This window comes from Haemaphysalis longicornis, unplaced genomic scaffold (assembly GCF_048455015.1).
Source record: "Haemaphysalis longicornis isolate Haplotype H1 unplaced genomic scaffold, Haemaphysalis longicornis Haplotype H1 scaffold_4, whole genome shotgun sequence".
NCBI classification, from domain to species: domain Eukaryota; kingdom Metazoa; phylum Arthropoda; class Arachnida; order Ixodida; family Ixodidae; genus Haemaphysalis; species Haemaphysalis longicornis.
The window spans coordinates 14,582,557-14,602,259 of NW_027526361.1; the positions used below are offsets into that span (position 1 = coordinate 14,582,557).

Below are 19,703 nucleotides of genomic sequence, written 5' to 3' on the forward strand. Positions count from 1 at the left end.
CGTAATAGTGTACGCCCTTTCAAGGTGATACCTTATGATTACCAGCTCCAACAAAATGAAGGACGCTCACACTTATAGCAACAATGATGGAGTATAAGTCGTTGCGGCAGTGAAGAAGAAGCAAATCGGCTGCAATCGTGGGCCTAAACGGTCGTTATGGTCGTGAAAGTTGCGTACAGCTTCGCTGCCTTCAAGTGTTACGCGTTAGTGTGAGGATCTTTCATTTTCGTTTATTTTCTGGCGGCTTATCGCACGTAAGGACCCAAGTAGCGCCTGGTTGTTTGTGGTGAGGTAATACAAACAAGAATGAAATCAAACAAATTTTTCGTGACCATCAAGCCGTAACTTATTGCTGGAATTCCTCAAACAAAGAGCTTCCGTCGGGGATTTGATTGGGCGTAATAAATCAAAACATCCAAAACAAGAATCTCCTAATAAGCGATGCAAGTTCATCTTCCGAAAGAGAACGGACGTTCAGTGGCATTGCCCTTCACGACAGGTTACAAATGAACGTTGCCTATCCCGTGCCCTCGCTGTTGCAACAACCTTGCTGCGGCGAGTAAATAACGCAGGCCGGAGCTGAGAGAGACCTCATATCTTTCCGAGCACTGACTGGGAACAAACCGCCCGGTCTCGGAAGGAATTTCACCAGAACACTGTGATTCCGTGCAGCACCTCGTGAGCAGAGAGCACCAGCCATAGTCCTGATTCACCCCACGGGAGTATGGAGAATCCCCAACATTTGAGCATAATATTATACAGTAGAGTAGAGCAGTATTATTACAGTTAGTGTCCTGGTAAGGCAGATTGATAATGCTTTTCCGACATACTGTTTAGTAAGGAAGGGATGTACAAATATGAACTACACTACACATTACTGCGACTCACTACTTTGCACATGCGGAGGTGGCGTGGGCAAGGTCTCCCTTTCTACGCCTGCTGTCTGTAAAAAAAAACCATTGAGTTAGAAACGCTGGTTAATGAGGACTCACTGGGACCATCAACGCGGCAACCGATTACCAGTAATGACTGAACTGATGCGCAGTTCTAATCAGGGTTATGCGGTTATACGTGGATGCACTTGCTGAGAGAAAAAGTTTTAGTTATCACAGCCATCAAGGCGCGCACTGCCCGTCTTCGGACCAGTGGCATCAGAAGCTTTTGACTGCAAAATATCTCCCTGTTACGTAGCTCCTACAAGAAGTCAAAATTACAGAAAAGAAGCCGAAGCCCGCTATTTTGTGCATTTAGTTCAGCCAACTTTTCCTGAAAAAAAAAAAGAAACCAGTGACTAGCGGCTAGTGGCGGAGGCCGCGTAGAAGCCTACAACTCGAGACTCACCACGAATGAGGACGCCGCGTCCTGGGGCACTGCACAGAATTTGTTGCACCGAATAGCATGGGACCCGAGAATGCAATGCGTGGCTTTTCTGGCCTCCTAAGCCATGCTGTCCCTCTTGAGCCATCGCCTGAAGGGGCCTGGCTCAGCCGCGGACTTCGGTTCGAAGGCGTCGCAAGGAGCGCTGACCAATAGCCGTCAAGCAGCGGCTCCGAGTCGCGGGATTTCGCTGCCGCCGAGCATCGACTGGCCCCACTGGCTTGATTTATACCTCTGCAATTCAGCGCTGATGGTTCAGACAATAAGCGCTCCATTTCCTGGCTACACCGGGTTCAATATCTAAGCAAAAGATCGAGCGGAGTAAATCCTGGCATTTTGATTTTGAATTTTTTACCTTAATTAATAAGAAATTCAGGTTTTCATGCAGTGCACGAACTTTCACGTATGTTGAGCGTACGACTGCATGGTGACTTTTCGGCTTTGGTAATTAATCTAAACCCACCGTAAGGACTGAGCAGCCTGAAAATAATGAATAAGAAAATGACGAACCCAAATTTGTAGTTTTGTGGGCCGAGTTATTGAGTGAGTGAGTGAGTGAGTGAGTGAGTGAGTGAGTGAGTGAGTGAGTGAGTGAGTGAGTGAGTGAGTGAGTGAGTGAGTGAGTGAGTGAGTGAGTGAGTGAGTGAGTGAGTGAGTGAGTGAGTGAGTGAGTGAGTGAGTGAGTGAGTCAGTGAGTGAGTCAGTGAGTGAGTGGTACACATATAACATCGATATTCGTGTTAACGTGTACCTAGTTTTACCAAAGTTACTGGATAATAACGTGGCATAATCTATACCTTTTCAATCATTCCGACTGTGCATGTCCAACATATGGGCGACGACAGCCTTAGAACCAGTAAAGGAGAGGGGGGAAATAAAACCACCTAATGCGCCCCTCGCAAACGTGCTTCGCCTTTCTTTGCCGCACGTACAACGACGCATGTAATGAGAGCTGTTCCAGTTTGACCGACACTCAAAACGCAGTCCCAAAACGGGAAACAGGCCCGAAGAAACGCGGAGCCATAGAAGATGCTAATGTACGAAGGAGTCAGCCCCGTGGAATGCAGACTCTCCACCAGAGAGAACTTGAGCGAGCGGCGCATTCTCCGCGCGTGAGAGATGGGAACGCGATAGTCTTGCATACAGGTTTACGCTGAATGCGGCGGAAACATTCGGAAGGCTGCTGTCACTGTGCCATCTGGTGCTCGCTCTTCTGCTAAAACTCGCCTTGGGGAAAAAGTGAAGGAAGCCTGTCGTATGAGCGATGGCAGACCGATGAGAGGACGGGATTGAAACAGAGTGACGGCAGAGGTTGGACCCGGGTAATTTTTCCCATTGTGTTTTTTGTTGCGATTTTTTTTCTGTTTTCTGGCATTTTCCTCTATTCTTGAAGAAGATTCTTGTGTCCGGTGTAGCCTCAGGGATCATGCCGCGTATTTCCGATAAATTACATTACATATGGTTGGTGGCTTTTGACGCGATTTTAAAGGTTTTCTGTTTTTCGGTCTCTTTCGTTTGTTATAATTGCATTAGGGTGGTGCCGTAAATTCCCCCTTCAGGTTTGGTTTGTTCATTTTAGTGTATACTTTTGTCATCCTCTAACGAATGATCTACCTTTCCACTATCACGACGATAAACGTCTTAATTTGGGGAATTGGGCATTATTGGGCAGATACCAGGTGTTGCCCGATTGGCACTTTCTGACGAACATTGATCGCGTTATTTGTTTCTTTGTAGGTTTTTGTCGCAATTGGAAAAGGGCGATTACGGTTTTGCCTTTTTGTTTTTGATTTTTTAAACAAGTAATTTATGCTCGCACTATTAGAAAGATTAAATTTCTTGAAATCCTAATTACCAGATTTTGCATAAAGCATTGCACGTTCGTGGATACAGTGCTCAAGAAAGCAACCCTAAACATTAAAACGGACTCCACGTAAAGAGACTCGACGTAACGTGCTTCCTAGACTCGGTCCGATTTGAGTCGCCGTTTCATAATTTAATAGGACACCCCAACTTCATCGCTAACACCCGCCGACCTCCAACTGGTTCAAATTCGAGGCACGTTGCGACAATAACGAAGGTGGGCCAGCCGAAAAGAGCAACAGGAAAAAAAGAAAAGAAACAGCCCAGAACTGAAGTAGCGTTCATGCTTCCGGCACGCCTTTCTGTTATGAGAGAAACAGCGACAAAAAATGTCTGCGGCGTGACACCGAGATTCGACAAAAGAAGAAATGCGGAAAAGCTCCGCTGGCTGGACGTCATTCCCTGAAGCTCGGTGACGGCTTATACGGGTTTGAAAACGATCGATGCCACTTTCCAGAGGGTGCGCTTAGAGAGTGTGTGGACTGCCCCCGTCGAACACTTCAAAAGGATCCGTGGATCCGGATGAAGAGGGAAGCTGCCCACCCGGCTGAGATGTCGGTGACAGTTGAGAGACGGGTGCCCTGGCGTTATCTTGGAGCGTTAATTAGAAAGTAACTGCGTGCAAAGTGTAAGGTTTCATGGATCCTCACATTTTCAGTTAGTATAAAAAGAGGCAAACAGTAGGGTTCTGAAATGGCGCCTAGATTCTCCTCGCACCGTAACTCGAATCACATTTAGTCCCTGAAGCAGTCCCATTAGGTAATTTAGATTTCGCCGTAACAAACAAATTGAAAAACAGTTTCCACTCGCAAATAATACGTTCGAAATAGACATCTAGTCACAAAAATAACCGGCATGGTGCCCCACGCTGTGTAATTTTTTGTCCAATTGCGTTTTCTGCTACGCAATTCAACGAAATTTCCTTTACAGTCACGTAACAGTGGCGTTATTGAGATCGCTGTTTATAATTATTGCCCTCTTATTTTACTAGGCGTTGTGTGGATTTTTTCATTTTGATAAGATGAAAGGGAGAGCGAAATGGTAGCATCTGTAAAGCGTGTTGTTTGAGTCGTAGTACGCGCAGCCCAAGATGGTTGTTTCGTTCAGAGAAGTTGCCTCGCAGCACAGTCAGACGAGGCCAAGAGAGCAAGTTGAGAGAAGATATGAGAGAAGGAACTTCTCGGTTTTATAAAAGCCCCTGGGCTTGTGTAAATAGAAAAGAGAGACTTCCTATAACACTCATGAAACAGTCTGAACAGTCAAGCCAAAAGCAAACCCTCATTGGGCAGATGGATTTGGCTCATTTTGATCCGTGAAATCGCAGGATCTGGCTAATTTTTTATACGACCTACTATCTCCATACACGTTTTCAGGGCGTTATCTCAACTATTTATCTCAACTATCAGGGCGTTATCTCCACTATCTCAAGGCCTTCGAAGCAACTGTCTACCGAGTGCCCCTTTGCCAACACAACGTGCAATTCCAGGGAAGCATTCAACGATCAATGAAAAGCTGCCGTGCAGCACATGCATTAGACAGCCAGCTGTCATTTAAACAAGCAGTTCGCACGTGAGCGTCCGGCTCAGGTTTAGACAAGAAAAAGAGGCAACGAGTAAATTCACTGCGTGGTTTGGCAGCGATAAAAACCATGCAGTGCGAATATCTGATCTTCGCGCACGTTAACAAAGTCTTCCGCACAGTTTAAGATGCGTTATTCGGCACATAGTTTTAGAGATTCACTGAATAATAGCATGGCCGTAAAGTTCAGGCGTTGGAGCGTTGCTGTTTTATTAAAACAAAACTGATATTATGAAAATTCCTTGCGCCGAAAGTTCGTTTACTGGATTTTGCTCGATACAAGACAACAAATGCGCCTGACGTGCACGACTGGGATGACTTAGACGCCACGATGCAGGGACGGTACAAGGATACAAGGAGCGACTGCAAAAAGTTGGCAAAAATTGAGGTAAAGGAACCAGTGCACGGGATTAATAGGAAGAGGACTAAATGGCCGTGTTCTTTCGGTAAATGTTTCTTTTCCCCTTTTTCTTGTAGAACAATGAATGTCCGCGTGAGAGAAAAGATGGAAAGGAGACGGCACACGCATGGCAGCGTGGGGTATGGCGTAAAGACGACTCCATCCGCATATGCACGACAGAAAGCACAGCAGGGGACAAGAAAAACAAAAGAAAATAAAGCAAAGCTAAACCAACCGAAGGTACCACAAAAAAGTGGGAGGTTGTTACAGGGGCCCTGGTTGAGCAATAGGCTGAGACTTGTGCTCGGATGAACAAGCACCGGTGTTTTACGTTTATTCACCGTTCAGTGAGCTCTATGAACTGCATATTTAGGAGAACACTGGTGTTAGTCTGGATGAGCGTTGTTGTCGCCAATACCTAAAAACTAAGGTAAAAATGAAACTGCGGAAGTGAAAATCGCAGTTTTTTGGAGGCTTCCTTGGAACCACTCTCAGAAAACTTTCTGTGGCTGCGTTCTTCCAGCTTTTATGTTTGTTTGTTTTTGTGCGCGTGTGTTTGTGTGAGTGTATGTGCATATATGAATGAATTTATGTCTGATTGTGTACGTGCGTGCGCGTGTTTGTTTGCCCTAGTTTTTGTCTGTCTCGCTTTAGTGCAATGCGCTGTGTGTAGGATGCCTGCTTTGTTCTCCATATTTGCACAATGATAAATTCGCTTTATGTTTACCAGTAATGGTTGATAGTAACAATAATAAATAAACACTTTCCGCTGCCTCGCATAGAGGATTGGAAGATGACACGATGGCATCCTAATCTGCATAATGAAGAGGCCTCTGCCGAGTTGCCGCCTGAAAGGGGGGTATGTTTGTAACGAATGACACCATGTACACAGAACTGGATCACGCGTAAAGCCTGTCTTGCGCGGTGTGTGCAGAGAATGTGCGTCGAGCATTCGGCTATATAGCACCTAAAAATACGTTCGAAGGTATGCTGTAGGCGCAACAGTGGTACCCTGCGCGCTGGCACAATTGTCTCCTGAAAGACCGGATTTTCATGTCGGAAGGTTACACCAGAACAAGGGTGGACAGGAACCGAAATGGCGCCTACTTTTGTACGACTGCCGCCGTTATCTCTCTCCGTGGAACAAATAAAGCTGTAGACGGCTCGCAGCATCTTTCTACACTAGCTCAAGCGGCCACTAGTACAGCGACGAGCAGTGTTAAAGCCCTATACCTTCCGAATTCTTGTAGAATTCGTGTGCGCAGCACTGGTTGCATATAATGAGCTGAGAACAATAGCGGCTCAATGCGTGAAAATAGATGTATAATCCCTCAAATCCCTGGGCAGGCACACAAATTGGGTTTTTGTGCGCCCATAGATTCTTCATTATTTCTTCGGATAGATTAAAACAGTTTTCAATGAAGAGTCACAGCACAGACTGCTGCCCTCAAAAATATAAACGAACAAGAGCGAACATAGTAGCGCTTCAAAGAATAGGAACGTGCGCTGAAACACAAGGAATGCTGCCCGTGTGTGAGAATTTTTTAGTTTCCGTTTTTGTTCATCTGTCGGGAAGATTAGACTGAATAAGTAACAAAAAAAAAGAAGAATGAAAAAAGCTTCCGGCAGCCTGATTTTAGGTTTCGTCAGGCATGGAGAAAAATGTTTGTAACAGCTGCAAGTTTGCGGAAACAAAGTATACAAAATGTGCGAGCCGAAGGCAGAAGCGCTCAGCTTTGAATGTTTAGGAAGCTGTTTTTAAATTTGTCAATACAAACCACGATCAGCGGAGAAGCCGCGTGCTCCCGCGCGCGTCGCGCGATTTGTTTCCTTCCGTAAAGAGCAGACGGCAAGCGGGAGCTGCATGGAAACTGTCCGAAACTCTCACACTACGCCACCCTCTGTTTCTATACGCGCGCAGGTATTTCCCTCCTTCTTTTCTTTCCATCTCACCGGAACGACTGAAAGATGGGATTTCCTTTGGCCGGACTGCATTGCAGTCTTCTAGTTATATGTAACCCGACGCAAATTATTGTTACGCCACGGCCGAATTTTTCTGTTTCGCTAATCAATTCAAAGGGAGAGAAAGAGAGCCTTAACTGCCATTATTCAGTGAGATCACGTCGGTGATTGGCCCTCGACCATGCCCCCTTCACCCGCTGCAATTGCTTGTTGCAGTAGAAAAACAACCGTGTCAAGTCGAAGATTGGCTACGAACAGGGCAGTTCACTTGATGAAAATGCCAGGCGTCCGACCCACTGCAAACGCACTTGGAGCACAAGCGTCCATGTACTACTACAACACAAGCTAGGTTAAAATACCTACTACCGAGGCTGTCCAGTCGGGCAATCTAGTACGGTGCACTTCATAACCTAGATATAGCTCCACATTGGTAAATGGATACGCGTATGTATCACCAAGTATTCAGATATCCCACCCTTCCCTACAACTCGGAATCTGTACTTTTCGGAAAATATAAACAGACACTTGCACGATTGATCCAAAAAGAAACATCGCTGCTGAAGGAGCGCTTTATTAAATATTGAATACACTGACTGATTGAATAAAGTAGCGAGCTCTTTTTCTGAGAAATAGTGAATGACCATGACTACGTGGGTGAGTTTGGCAGCCAATCAGGGGTACTGAGGCAGCAAAAATTTTCAAAATGAGCATTTTCTGAAAAATGTCAGGGTTCACAGCCCTGTGAGGGGCGTCCTTAGCCCAGGATGCCCTGTCCTGGCTGGCCGCCCGGGCTCTAGCGACAACTTCGTGTTGAGATGCCAGGTCCGAGCTGGTCAGCCGATCCACCCGCTGTTCGAGGCAGGGTAAAGGATGGGTGACAGAGGCGGCGAGTGCTGGCACTCCCATACTAGGTGACATAAGGTGTCAGAGAAAGGGAAGCGGGCACAGGTTAGGTTTTGTTGAGGAGGACGCGGAGGGTGTATGAGTTGGTTTGTAGCCCTGGTAGGGTATTGGCTTCATGCCGAGTGAGGCGAAGGTGAATGGAGGATACTTGCGGCAGCCGAGGCGCAGCTCTCAACTTGCGTAAAGGGGGGGTACTGAGTGAGCGAGGCAGTAAGCAGGGAATTGGCGAGTGGGCGACTGAGTGTGAAGCCACCTGAAGCAAACCTTACATCGAACAGTGAATGGGGAAGGGAGAAATTTCAAGAACTCTTAGGCTCCTTGTTTGAGCGTAGAACACAATATCGCTATCGGGCCCCGTTCGTATCGCACGACAAGTTTTCAGTGTTGAAAACTTTCTGCTCCTACTCGCACGCCACCTTCTGGGGCAGCGTGTTAAGGTTCCGAGCGTTATAAGTGGGCCCTACAATGGAGCGCTAGAGAATTTTTCGCTCGTGGTCAACTGCACCGACGAAGGCGGCTCTTCCGTGACACGAGCCGTTAACGCTACGCGCTTAATAGACAGTTTTAGTTTCACGTACATAGGATCTTCACGTACGTAGAGCTTTCACAGGTGAGTAGTGCGCATGAGCAGCGCGCGAAGAGTCGCCGTGAGTCTCTTCGCAGTTACGCGACATTCGAATTTTTACGTTGCGGTCTTTACGTTGCTTCCGCACGTAGAGTTGACCAACATGGCGGCGTCCTGCCATCCCTCTTCGCAGCGATTCCAGCTTCATCGCTAATCCCTAACTGCGATATCGTGTTCTCAGCTGCTGATTTCGCGTTGAATTTGCCCATTCTTACCCTGACCTAAAGTTTGAATCGAAAAACAGCTTTATATATATATATATATATATATATATATATATATATATATATATATATATATATATATATATATGTATATATATATATATATATATATATATATATATATATATATATATATATATATATAGCTGGCAAGATCATGTGTGGCTACAGCAGTGCATGTGTCTGTTCGTAGATGGCGCTAGGAATAACGCGCGGCTATGGGCGGAAAACGCGTGCATCCAGGCGCCCTGCGTGCGGGGTCCGTCGCGTACGTGTAACTATTAGGGCTTCAAACTACCTGCGCGCGGGCTACGTATACTTTTCACGTTTTTGTACCTGAACTCTGTACGTACGTCAAACTACAACTGTCTAATATGGTGCTTTCCTCCGTTTCTGTTACAAAGTGTCTTGGCGCCCCAGCAGCCAAAATCACGCACATATAGACGTAGCCCTGGCCTAATACCACATAGACTTGGCGTATTTCCTAAGGGATCGTGCCGTTGAGAACGATCGCAACAGTAGCTCTTCGGGGTGGCTAGAGTGGGGAAAAGTCTCGGTATTCCGAGTTGCGTCTAAACGCGTTATTTTCCGCGCCGCCAACGCTCTGCGCAAAAAAAAAGAGAGAAGAAACTCCCACCTCCCCTCGCGGGAACCCCTGTGTAGATGAGACGCATAGGCGGAGCGGCGAAGGCACCGCGTTTTATAGGGCGCATAACGTTGAGGGGACTGCGTAAGCCGGTCCCAGTCGATGACGACGTTGGCGTACTTGTAAAGCGGCGTGGACTCTAGGTGTTTGAGCCAAGCGTGGATGTTGCTTCGCCGGAGAAGGGCACACCGGTTATTTGCGCAGCGCGCCCGAAGGAGAGGAAACCGCGAAAGAGAGAGTACTGCACATGCGCCGGCCCCAGCGCGTCTGCCGCGGCTATGACGCAACACAATCCAACACAATCCACTTTAATCCAATCCAATCCAATCCAAATCCAATCCAATCCAATCCAATCTAAGCCAAGCCAAGCCAAGCCAAGCCAAGCCAAGCCAAGCCAAGCCAAGCCAAGCCAAGCCAATCCAATCCAAGCCAATCCAATCGAATCCAATCCAATGCCCCTCGCGAGAGAGTATTCGCTATCGGAGAGGAGAGGGGGTGAGTGGCGGAGAGCGCAGCTGGCGCGGCGAGGAGAATGGGGGAGGGGCGGACAACGCCGACGACGACGCCGGAGGGACAAGGTGAGTGAATGAGATGCTCTGCATCTAAAAAGAAAAAAAAAAAAAAACAGCGGGCGCATAGAATGCTTCGGAACGCTATAACGCGGGTGTACGCCGTCCGCAGCGGCGGTTGACGCGATCCTGGCGCTTTCTCGTTCGCGCCATGCCAACGGGACAAGCAGTCACCCATCTAAGACGCCGCGCCACACGGGAAAACCACTGTACTGCGGCAAAGGGCGCATCACCGATAGAAGAGCCGTGCCTTTGACTCCTGCATCGGAAAAACATGCCATGCACGAGATAAGCACTGACTGTCTTGCGTAACCAGTTATATCTAGAGTGGTCAGCCGGAAGCTTCCAGTTGATCGAAGCAGTGTTTTCGCCCGAGAAGAACGTTTCGAAACGAAGGAAAATCAATGGCCGGTTGTTCCGTAAGGGGATATATTCTCGTCAGCACTGCATTTGACATTTTTCGTTTTCAATGGAACCTTCGCTCCTTCTCGCTCTCTCGCTCTGAATTAGTAAAGGTGAGACAAAAAAGTGATGTCCGTTCTAACGGGCACCGCGGCTGCTGCCATAATTCTGCAGTGAAGCAAAAAATAATTTACACAACTATTATAATGCGTATGGTAAGCAAGTTTGTTCTTTAGTTAACAGTTATGCGCTGTCAAGCGGTCCGACTGCATAATTATAGAATGTTTTTCCCTGTGTGAGGAACTGCAAAAAAGAGAAGACCGAAAGTTGTCCAACGCGAAGAAAAGTGGAACAGAACAAAAAGTTGTGCGGTGGAATCGAGAGCTGGCGATGGAGCAAGGGAGCAGCGCAAATTCCCCCCGTGTCCTTACGGTAAACTACTCTCACCTATCACCGGAAATATGAAATCAGGGGCAGATTTCATCTTATTATGGATATGATGCAACAAGGATGCTAAAGAACCCACGTATATGAACGAGCCAGAACGCCATCCAGCAATACCGTTCTCTACCAAAGCAGCGGATAGGCTGGAGAATCAAAGAACACAAGGAAAACAAAACCACCAAGAAGAGACACCAGTTCTGTCCTGGGTGTACAAATTCTGCAGCTTAGACTCTCGGCTTAGTGGGGGCGAACACCGCCTAATAAGGCATGTCTTCGCCCGTTTATGGCCTGATGTTATGCTCCCACTCTCGACGCTCTGAAGGATGCCTTTTGTGTCAGCCTCTTCCATGTCCCTTCAGGCCGTCTACTGGGCCGTTTTATTTTTGCCTTTTTTATCCCTTCCCCACTCCTTTCATCATCCAGGGGCGATAAGTTCCCGTCTTCCTGGAACATACTGGTGCACTGGCCAGGATGCGATTGTTTTCATTAAAAGCGTTTCCACTCAAGTTTTGTGGGAAGCGGAACCGACGGAGAAAGATTGATTGCCCATACTTATACTATGGGGGAAAAAATGCTTGTCCAAGGAAAATTTGCCGCAAGGCCAGAAAAGTTTTGAATGGCTGGATATGCGCTTGTATGGGGCGTCCCATGTAGTCTGTGTTGAAAATAAACAGAAGGATTCCCTTTTCGCTGCAGTCTGCAGGGATAGACTTCATCAAGCGACGGCGGTTTTGCCATACTCGTGGATAAGGCGGAAGGTATAGGTTAGATTTTTTTGAGGAAGTGGTGTGAACTATATCGCAAAAAGAGTAGTATAATGCTTAACCTTCGGGAGGAGCCTTATGGCGTCCTGAATCCAATGAACCCGTACAGAATGCGTTGGTACAGATTTGTCGCAGTACACGAGAAAACAAAAACGCGTGAACAAATTTGAAGTTGCATCCACGGTTCCTTATCTCTGCGTTCAAAACTAGACGGGGTCCAGAAGCGACGATTGACGGTAACTGCGGCGTCTCGTGACGTCGTTGCAACCGCTGCAAGTACGCACATGTTCGAGCGACTGCAGAAATTTCCACAGATTTGTGGCATCGTTGTTCGGTAACACCTTGCACGCCCATAGACCTAACCGCAACGTTTAGGATAAGGATCACCATACGCAATTCTATTCCCGCAATAAAAAGTCCCGTGTTTGTTAGGAACTTCGACCCGTTGTGTTATGGTGTTTCCTAGCATCTTTATGGACGTATTGATGCGAAGAATCGAAAGTGTGGAGTTGTAGAGCGTTTACTATATTCTGCACCAATGCTAGTTTCTTCTGATTTCCCTTGACGGTGGACGTGGATGGGCGAAATAAAATGTCGTGAAGAACGCATTCCAGACGACTTGCGTAAGGAAAAGTGAAGTCCTTGCAACCCTCGGTGGATCTGTGGGCGCTTTACTTCAGGCCGCGGCCACGGCGTGAAATAACAGCAGTATTGGCAGCAGTACAAACGCAGAGCTGGGAGGCCCTAATTTTCTATTGAATGCACGTCTGCACCTTGCGCTCCATTTTGATCTTTCCATAACGATTTCGAGCCCTGGTCACGTTCTCTACAGCCCGCAATAAGGAGGACGGCGAAGTTGGACCATTAGTTTCTTCGGAAGGTCCTCCCGGCTCGGTCGTACTCTTGGTAAGACTTCATTACCGTGAAACGTCAACAAAGCCTTTTCAGTAGGAAATGACGGCTTATGGAAGGAAACGGAGGTATGAGCGGACACGCTACGAACTAAAATAAAAACGCCAAAGAGTTTCAAAACCGGCTTTGTGTACTCCGGAACACCAGGGGAGTGTAGTAAATTTTATTCCCTTTTTTGCAGCTAAAGTGTCATGTATATCCACCGGGTGCCATTTTTGCCATTCACCTTTGCAAGTGCCGCTATGCTTGTTTTGCTACAGTGTCAGATTTGAAAACTTGGGTCGGGAATGTAAGTGGCCGTCTGCAAAGCAGGCTGCCCCTTACGTGCCCGACCCAACAGAGGCTGTAGCAGTTGGAGAAGCGTTGCACGAATGTAAAGCATAAAATAAGGAAAATTAAAGGAAAATAAAGTATCGTTCGACCGCTTTTCCAACTGTAGGGGAACTAAATAAAAAAAACTGGCGAAGCCTGCACTAAGCCACGCGATGCTTGACCTATAGCGAGGCTGCAGGATTTATTTCTACGTGAGCACTGAAGGACACATCACCACGCATTTGTACAAGTTTGAAATTGTTTACTTGTTCCGTCGCTGAGTTTCACTCGTCTAGTAGGAGTCATCGTCATACAGTCATACGAAAAATAGGTGGCCGACCGATGTGGGCCTGCGTCACATCGGCTCCGTCAAAGACCGCCCCAAAGACCCACCAACGGCCTGCACTGCGACGAAACTATCACCGGTCGACAGAGTCTCGTCAGCGCGTTCCCCGGATACCAAACATACGTCAGGCAAGCCACTATTTTTCATCTGACAACGCCGAGAAATTTCGAAGCGGCGACCGCCACGCTAACCCTAAATGGAGGGTTAGCTGCGCTGACGTGGTGGCTCGCCTGGGCAAGCTCGCCACCTCGCTCGAGCTTTCCCGCAACAAAGCCGCCGCTGCTACCGGCACAACGAACAAGTATACTATAGCTGCGGTCGCCTCCCTACCCTTCTTTACGTGATCTTCATTCCCCGCTCGCTCCGAAGACGGGGCACACGCTCACGCGACGCTCTGAACTGCGCTTGAACTGCTTCGGGCCGTCGTCACACAGCTTGGGATAGCAGCGGAGCGTACCAGCCAGGCCTGCGTTAGGCCTAGCCCGTCCGCGACCCCGCGCGCACGCCATGGCGGCTGCGCCCGCAGTACCTCACGACGAGATGAACACCCACGGAGAGGCCCCCGCGATTATGGACTACGAGGGTGACGACGTCACCACCGAATTCGAGACTAACGAACGGACTCTACCTCCACAACGCGAGCACGACCGGACGCACGAGACGGAGACGGAGGACGACGACGGCTGGATCACCGCCGGGAGGAGGCTTCGGCGCCGCGCCGCAGTACCCCTCGGTAAGCCGGCCCCTCCTTCTTCTCCTGTAGCCTCGCAGCCTCGAGGTAGCGATAGCTTCGTTAAGAAAGTGACTGCCAGACTTAGCAGAGCGGCGCGCATTCCCGTGGCGCGCTACCGAGACACGAGACCAAGATTATCATACGTCCGCGCGGCGGGCTTAACGTAGCGAAAACGGAGGCCACGCGCCTCATGTCAGCCATTTTCGCAGCAGCCGGGGTTATCATGCACGAATCCAGAATATACACTATTTGTACGAATCCGACTCAGAACATCATAGTGATCAGCACGCCGGACGAGGGTCGCGCTCGTAGCTACGTGCAAATTAGGCAGCTTCGCATAGGCAACGCCGAGTACGAGACCTTCGCGTACGTGTCCGCCCCGGACGGCACAGTAAAGGGAATCATTAGAGGCATAGACACTACGGAGACGCATCAGGATCTACAGAACAACATCGTAAACGAGACCAACCCCTTGGCACTAGAGGCCCACAGAATAGGAAACACCACCACGGTTATCGTGGCGTTCAAGGGATCTAAAGTACCTAATTCGATCAAGTACGGGGCCATGATAGTGCGGTGTAGCCTGTACAGGCAGCACCACGAGTTCTGTCGGTGCTGCGGGAAATTAGGGCATCGCGCGGACGTTTGTCCGAACCCGGAGACTAAAGTGTGCCTTGCGTGTGGGAGACGCGAGCCGGAGCCAAACCACGAGGCCACGTGCAAGCCCCGTTGCACGCTCTGCAACAGGGCTCACGCAACGGGAGCCACGGGCTGCCTCAACCGATTCAAAGTGCCCCACGTGGTACTCCAAAGGCGAGGGGCAAAAGAGCAACAGCGGAAAGAGGCCAAGCAGCAGCCGCCGCAAAAGACAGTGGAAACCTTCCCACAGCTGCAATCGAGAGTACACGCCCCCGTTGCGGCGCCGCGAACGAAAGTAGGCGGGTCCGTTAAGGCGCCGGCGTCAGCGGCAGTGGGCGGAGCAAAGAACAATAGAAACGGCCAGGCGCAGCCGGCGACGGGCGTGACGTGGGCCAGGGTGACAGCTGGAGCGACGAGCCGCGGCAACCCCTCACTCGAGCGAGAGCTGCAAGAAGTTCGCCACGAAAACACGCATCTGAGAGCGCAAATGGAGAGGCAAGAAGAGATCATACTCGCGCTAAATCGCAAGCTGGACTTGCTACTCGCAGGCAAGATACCGCAAGAGCTCCCACCGCGAACCCCAACGGTTTCAAGGGACTCGCCACAATCGCCGCCTCCTCCACCGATTAAGATCCCACTCGAGCCCGAGGAGGTGGAAGAGACCTCCGAAAGCAACAACCCAACGCCTGAAAACGTCACGGCGAATTGCAGCGACGCTCCACGGGAAGAAATGGACACGGACAGCGAACCGACCAAGAAGAGACGGGCACTGAATTCAAAGATCCGCGAGCAACAATACGTGACCAAAGAAGAATTCCACAGTTTTCAAGACGCGTGCGCCAAGCAATTCGAGACGGTCAACACGCGCCTATCGGCCCTCGAGGCCACGCAGGCAGACATGTCGGCTAGACTGGCCAACCTAGAGACCCGCTTCACCAACATGGAGCAAATGATGACGGAAATCTACAAGAAGCTCACGGCGAAGCCGCAGCCAATACCGCTTTCTGAAGCACAGCCGTAATGACAATAAAGACCGCGGAGAAGACACACGAACTCATCATCTGGCAGTGGAACGCGAACGGATTCCGGGGGAGGAGAGCGACATTCTTGCAGCACATTGCACGCGCGGAGAATAGACCGGGCATCATCCTCGTCCAAGAAACGCACTACGAGCACGCCCCGAAAATCCCGGGACACCGCTACTACGCCTTTGCACTTCCCAAGACTCCAGAGAAGGGGGCCCGCGTGCGCGGCGGCATCTGCACTTTCGTGAAGAAGGGCATGGTCAGCCTCGAACACAGCCTCCTACACGCCACAAACGTTGAACACCTAACGATAGAAGTGGTGATCGGCGCCAAGACCCGAGCCAGAAAGGAGCACGTGTACATCATGAACGCGTACACGAAACCAAAATACGCGAAACAACGCTACGGCACGCTGATCATCAAGATCAAGCGGCTCGCAGGGGACCAAACAACGCTGCTCTGCGGAGACTTCAACGCCCCGCACACGGCGTGGGGCTACCAATACGACACGGCGAAGGGTCGCAGCCTCCTGGCAGAGACTCAGGCGGCGGGGTACCACCTCGCCAACGACATCACGGTCCCCACCAGACAGGACATGTCGACGGTGCGCCGAGATAACAACCCGGACCTCACCTTCAGCAACAACGCGAAGGTGAGGTGGCGAAACACCCTGGAGACGCTCGGCAGCGATCACTGTATCCTAGAGGTCGCCGTTCCCCTCAAAAGTCGAGCGAGCCCGCATCGCAAACAAAGAATCACGGACTGGGACAAGTTTCGTGCCAACGTCGGCACTGTGCCCGAGAACATCGAGGACATTGAGGCATGGACGGCGGCGGTGCTACAAGAATCGAAGCTGGCCACCACCGAGTTCGAGACGGAGGAGGACGCACCCGACGTCGACAGCAGGCTAGCACACCTCATCGAGGCGCGCAACTCCCTCAAACACCGGTGGAACGGCCAGCGGCACAACCGCACGCTGGGCAAGAGGGCGGCGATGCTAAACAGAGAAATCGAGAAGCACTGCGACACGCTGAATCACCAGCGCTGGCACGCCGTCTGCCAGGAGGCCGACGGGCAAATATACAAGATCCGAACGTGGAAGTTGCTCCGACACCTGCTCGACGACACCAAGACCAAGAGCACGCAACAGCATGTCTTGGCGCGAACCCTCCTCAAGGCCCGCCGAGAGCTCGGCGACGACGAAGTCCGGCGCCGGCTCGACGCCAAGTACCTACCAGCCACGCCACCCTCGCCCCTGCCGAGCTACGAGGGCGTCGTCAACCCAGAACTCGACGCGGACATCGAGGAGTGGGAAGTTCGCGCGGTTCTGCAAAAGATCAACGGAAAGTCGGCGGCCGGCCCCGACGGCGTGTCGAACAAGGAGCTGCGCAACCTGAGCGACGGCGCAATCGCGGCTCTCACGCGGTACTACAACAACTGCTGGCGCAGTGGCGTCCTGCCCCGCAAGTAGGAGGCGCGAACGGTGCTCATCCCCAAGCACGAAACCGCCAGACATCGAGAACCTGCGCCCGATATCGCTGACGTCGTGTGTGGGCAAAGTGCTAGAACACGTGATTCTAAATCGGTGGCAACGATATCTGGAGGAGAACGAGCTATACCCCAACACCATGCTCGGATTTTGGGCGGGACTGAGCATCCAGGACGTGATGCTCCTCCTAAGGCACGAAATCATAGACCGGACGACCAAGAGATCCGAAGACACACCGTCCATTCTTGTCCTCGACTTAATAGGAGCGTTCGACAACGTACTGCACTCGGCAATACTGCGCTAGATGTCGCGCCTGAACATGGGTGAGCGATCCTTCCAATACGTCAAGGATTTCCTCACGGAGTGAACCGCGACCATCGTGGCGGGAGACTTGGAGTTACCGACGAAGACGCTCGGCAGCAGGGCCACGCCGCAGGGAGCGGTGATCTCGCCGACGCTGTTCAACCTTGTTATGAACGGGATGGCCGAACGCCTCGGCGCCCTCCCAAGGGTACGACACACCATATACGCCGACGACATCACCATCTAGACCACGGGCGGCAGCGAAGGCGAGATCGAAGAATCGCTCCAGCAGGCCGTCGAAGCGGTCGAAGAACAACTTCAAGGAACGGGCCTCCAATGCTCCCCGGCCAAGTCGGAGCTGCTGCTGCTGCGGCCGCCTCGAAGTAGCAAGACTGACAACGACGAGCCGAACATCAACGTGCGCACGAGCGACGGTACGACCATTCCCAAGGTCGACACCCTGCACGTCTTGGGACTGCACATCCAGAGCACGCGCCGCAACGGTTACACGATACAACAGCTCCAAACCAAGGTACACAGGGCGATGGGGCTCATCAATAAGATATCCACCAAGAACGCCGGCATGCGCGAGCGCAACACAATCAAACTGACACAATCCTTCGCCGTGAGTCACCTTGCCTACGTCGCCGCCTTCCACACCTGGAACGCCGCCGAGCGTAACAAGCTGAACGCTCTCATACGCAAGGCACACAAGGTCGCGCTAGGTCTATACACGAACACTAATACGGAAAGGATGTTAGAGCTAGGAATACACAACAGAATAGAAGAGATTGCAGAAGCGCAGCAAACAGCGCAGACGGCTCACCTCGAGCAAACGCGCACGGGCAGGGCGATCCTAGAACGATTAGGACACAGGCCGCGGCTGCAGGAGGGTAGGGACCGGCTGCCGCTTCCGCGGGGCCTGCTCGAGAAACTGCAGGTCCCGCCGCTCCCGCAGCACATGGACCCACAAGAGAACAAGGAACGACGGCTGGCCAGAGCCCGAGCGCTGACCGGCACGTACTCCAACGACACCTGCGCCGTGTACGTGGACGTGGCCCGATACCCGGGCCGACGACACGCGTACGTGGCCGTAGCAGTCAGAGCAACGACGGGCGAGCTCGTCACGGCCGGCAGCGTGCAGGCCAGGTCGGCGGAGCAGGCGGAGGAGTTGGCCATCGCGCTGGCCCTCTCGATCCCGGAATGCACGACAGTACTCAGCGACTTCCGCGAGGCAGTCACGAACTTTGCAAGAAATCAAGTGTGCGCGAGTGCGGTGAGGGCGTGCGGGGCCCCAGACCCAATGCGCACGCCGATAACGGTACGGTGGTTCTCGGCCCACATGGGTGCAGTGGGACCCGAGCCCAACCGGAACGAGGGCGCGGACAGGGCGGCTAAGGCGCTGACAGGACGCCCAGCCGACCCGCGACCCACTGTGCCTCGAACGACCGAGACCGGCAACGACGGAGTCGACGACGACGACGGCGAGGACGTCGACGGCGACGACGTCGACGGCGACGACACGGAGGCGGAGGAGCCCGCCCCGGTGACCACGTACGGAGGGGTTCTGGAGTGGCACCGGGAGCGTCGCAGACGCTACCCGGGGCCGCACCCCGACCTCACCAGGCAGGAGGCGGTGCTCCTCCGCCTACTGCAAGTGAGAGCAACGTGGACGCCCGTGTGGGCCGTACACACGAGCCCGGAGCTCTACGAAACCGATGTGTGTGCGGTGTGCCGGGCCGCGAGGGCCACGCTAGCCCACATGATGTGGAACTGCGACATGAATCCTGACTCAGCCGAGGCGCTCCCGCCTCACCTCGCCCGTGCGGTAGGCGAAAGAGATCTGGACTCTCAACGGGCCGCCGCGCACTTTGCGATGAGGGCGGTCCAACGCCAGCAAGCGCGGGTAGTTGCCCCCTCCTAAGAGGGGGATAGCTCCTGTAGCCGAAAAGCAGGCAAATAAAGATGTTACACCCCCCCCCCCCCCAATACTATATGCTTCGATATCGTCCGGTTCCTCATGCCAAGCATTACATGCGCGGTAGCGCTTGACGACAACTGGGGCGCAGCGGCGGCGCGTACGGCACGGCCTTCCTGCAGTCGCGTCGAGGTTCCGTGGAGCAGGTATTCCGCCAGCTATTGCCAGGCAACGCAAGGCCCTCCTCGGGGTTTTCGCAATTTTCTGGA

General features: G+C 51.5%; 1 protein-coding gene across 1 annotated transcript; it reads left to right on the forward strand.

The window, feature by feature from the left end:
- The first annotated feature begins 15,719 nt into the window (after positions 1-15,719).
- LOC144179438 (uncharacterized) lies at positions 15,720-17,195 on the forward strand. Its single transcript, XM_077707792.1, has one exon. The coding sequence runs from the start codon at positions 15,720-15,722 to the stop codon at positions 17,193-17,195; it is 1,476 nt and encodes a 491-aa protein (XP_077563918.1).
- Positions 17,196-19,703: the final 2,508 nt, after the last annotated feature.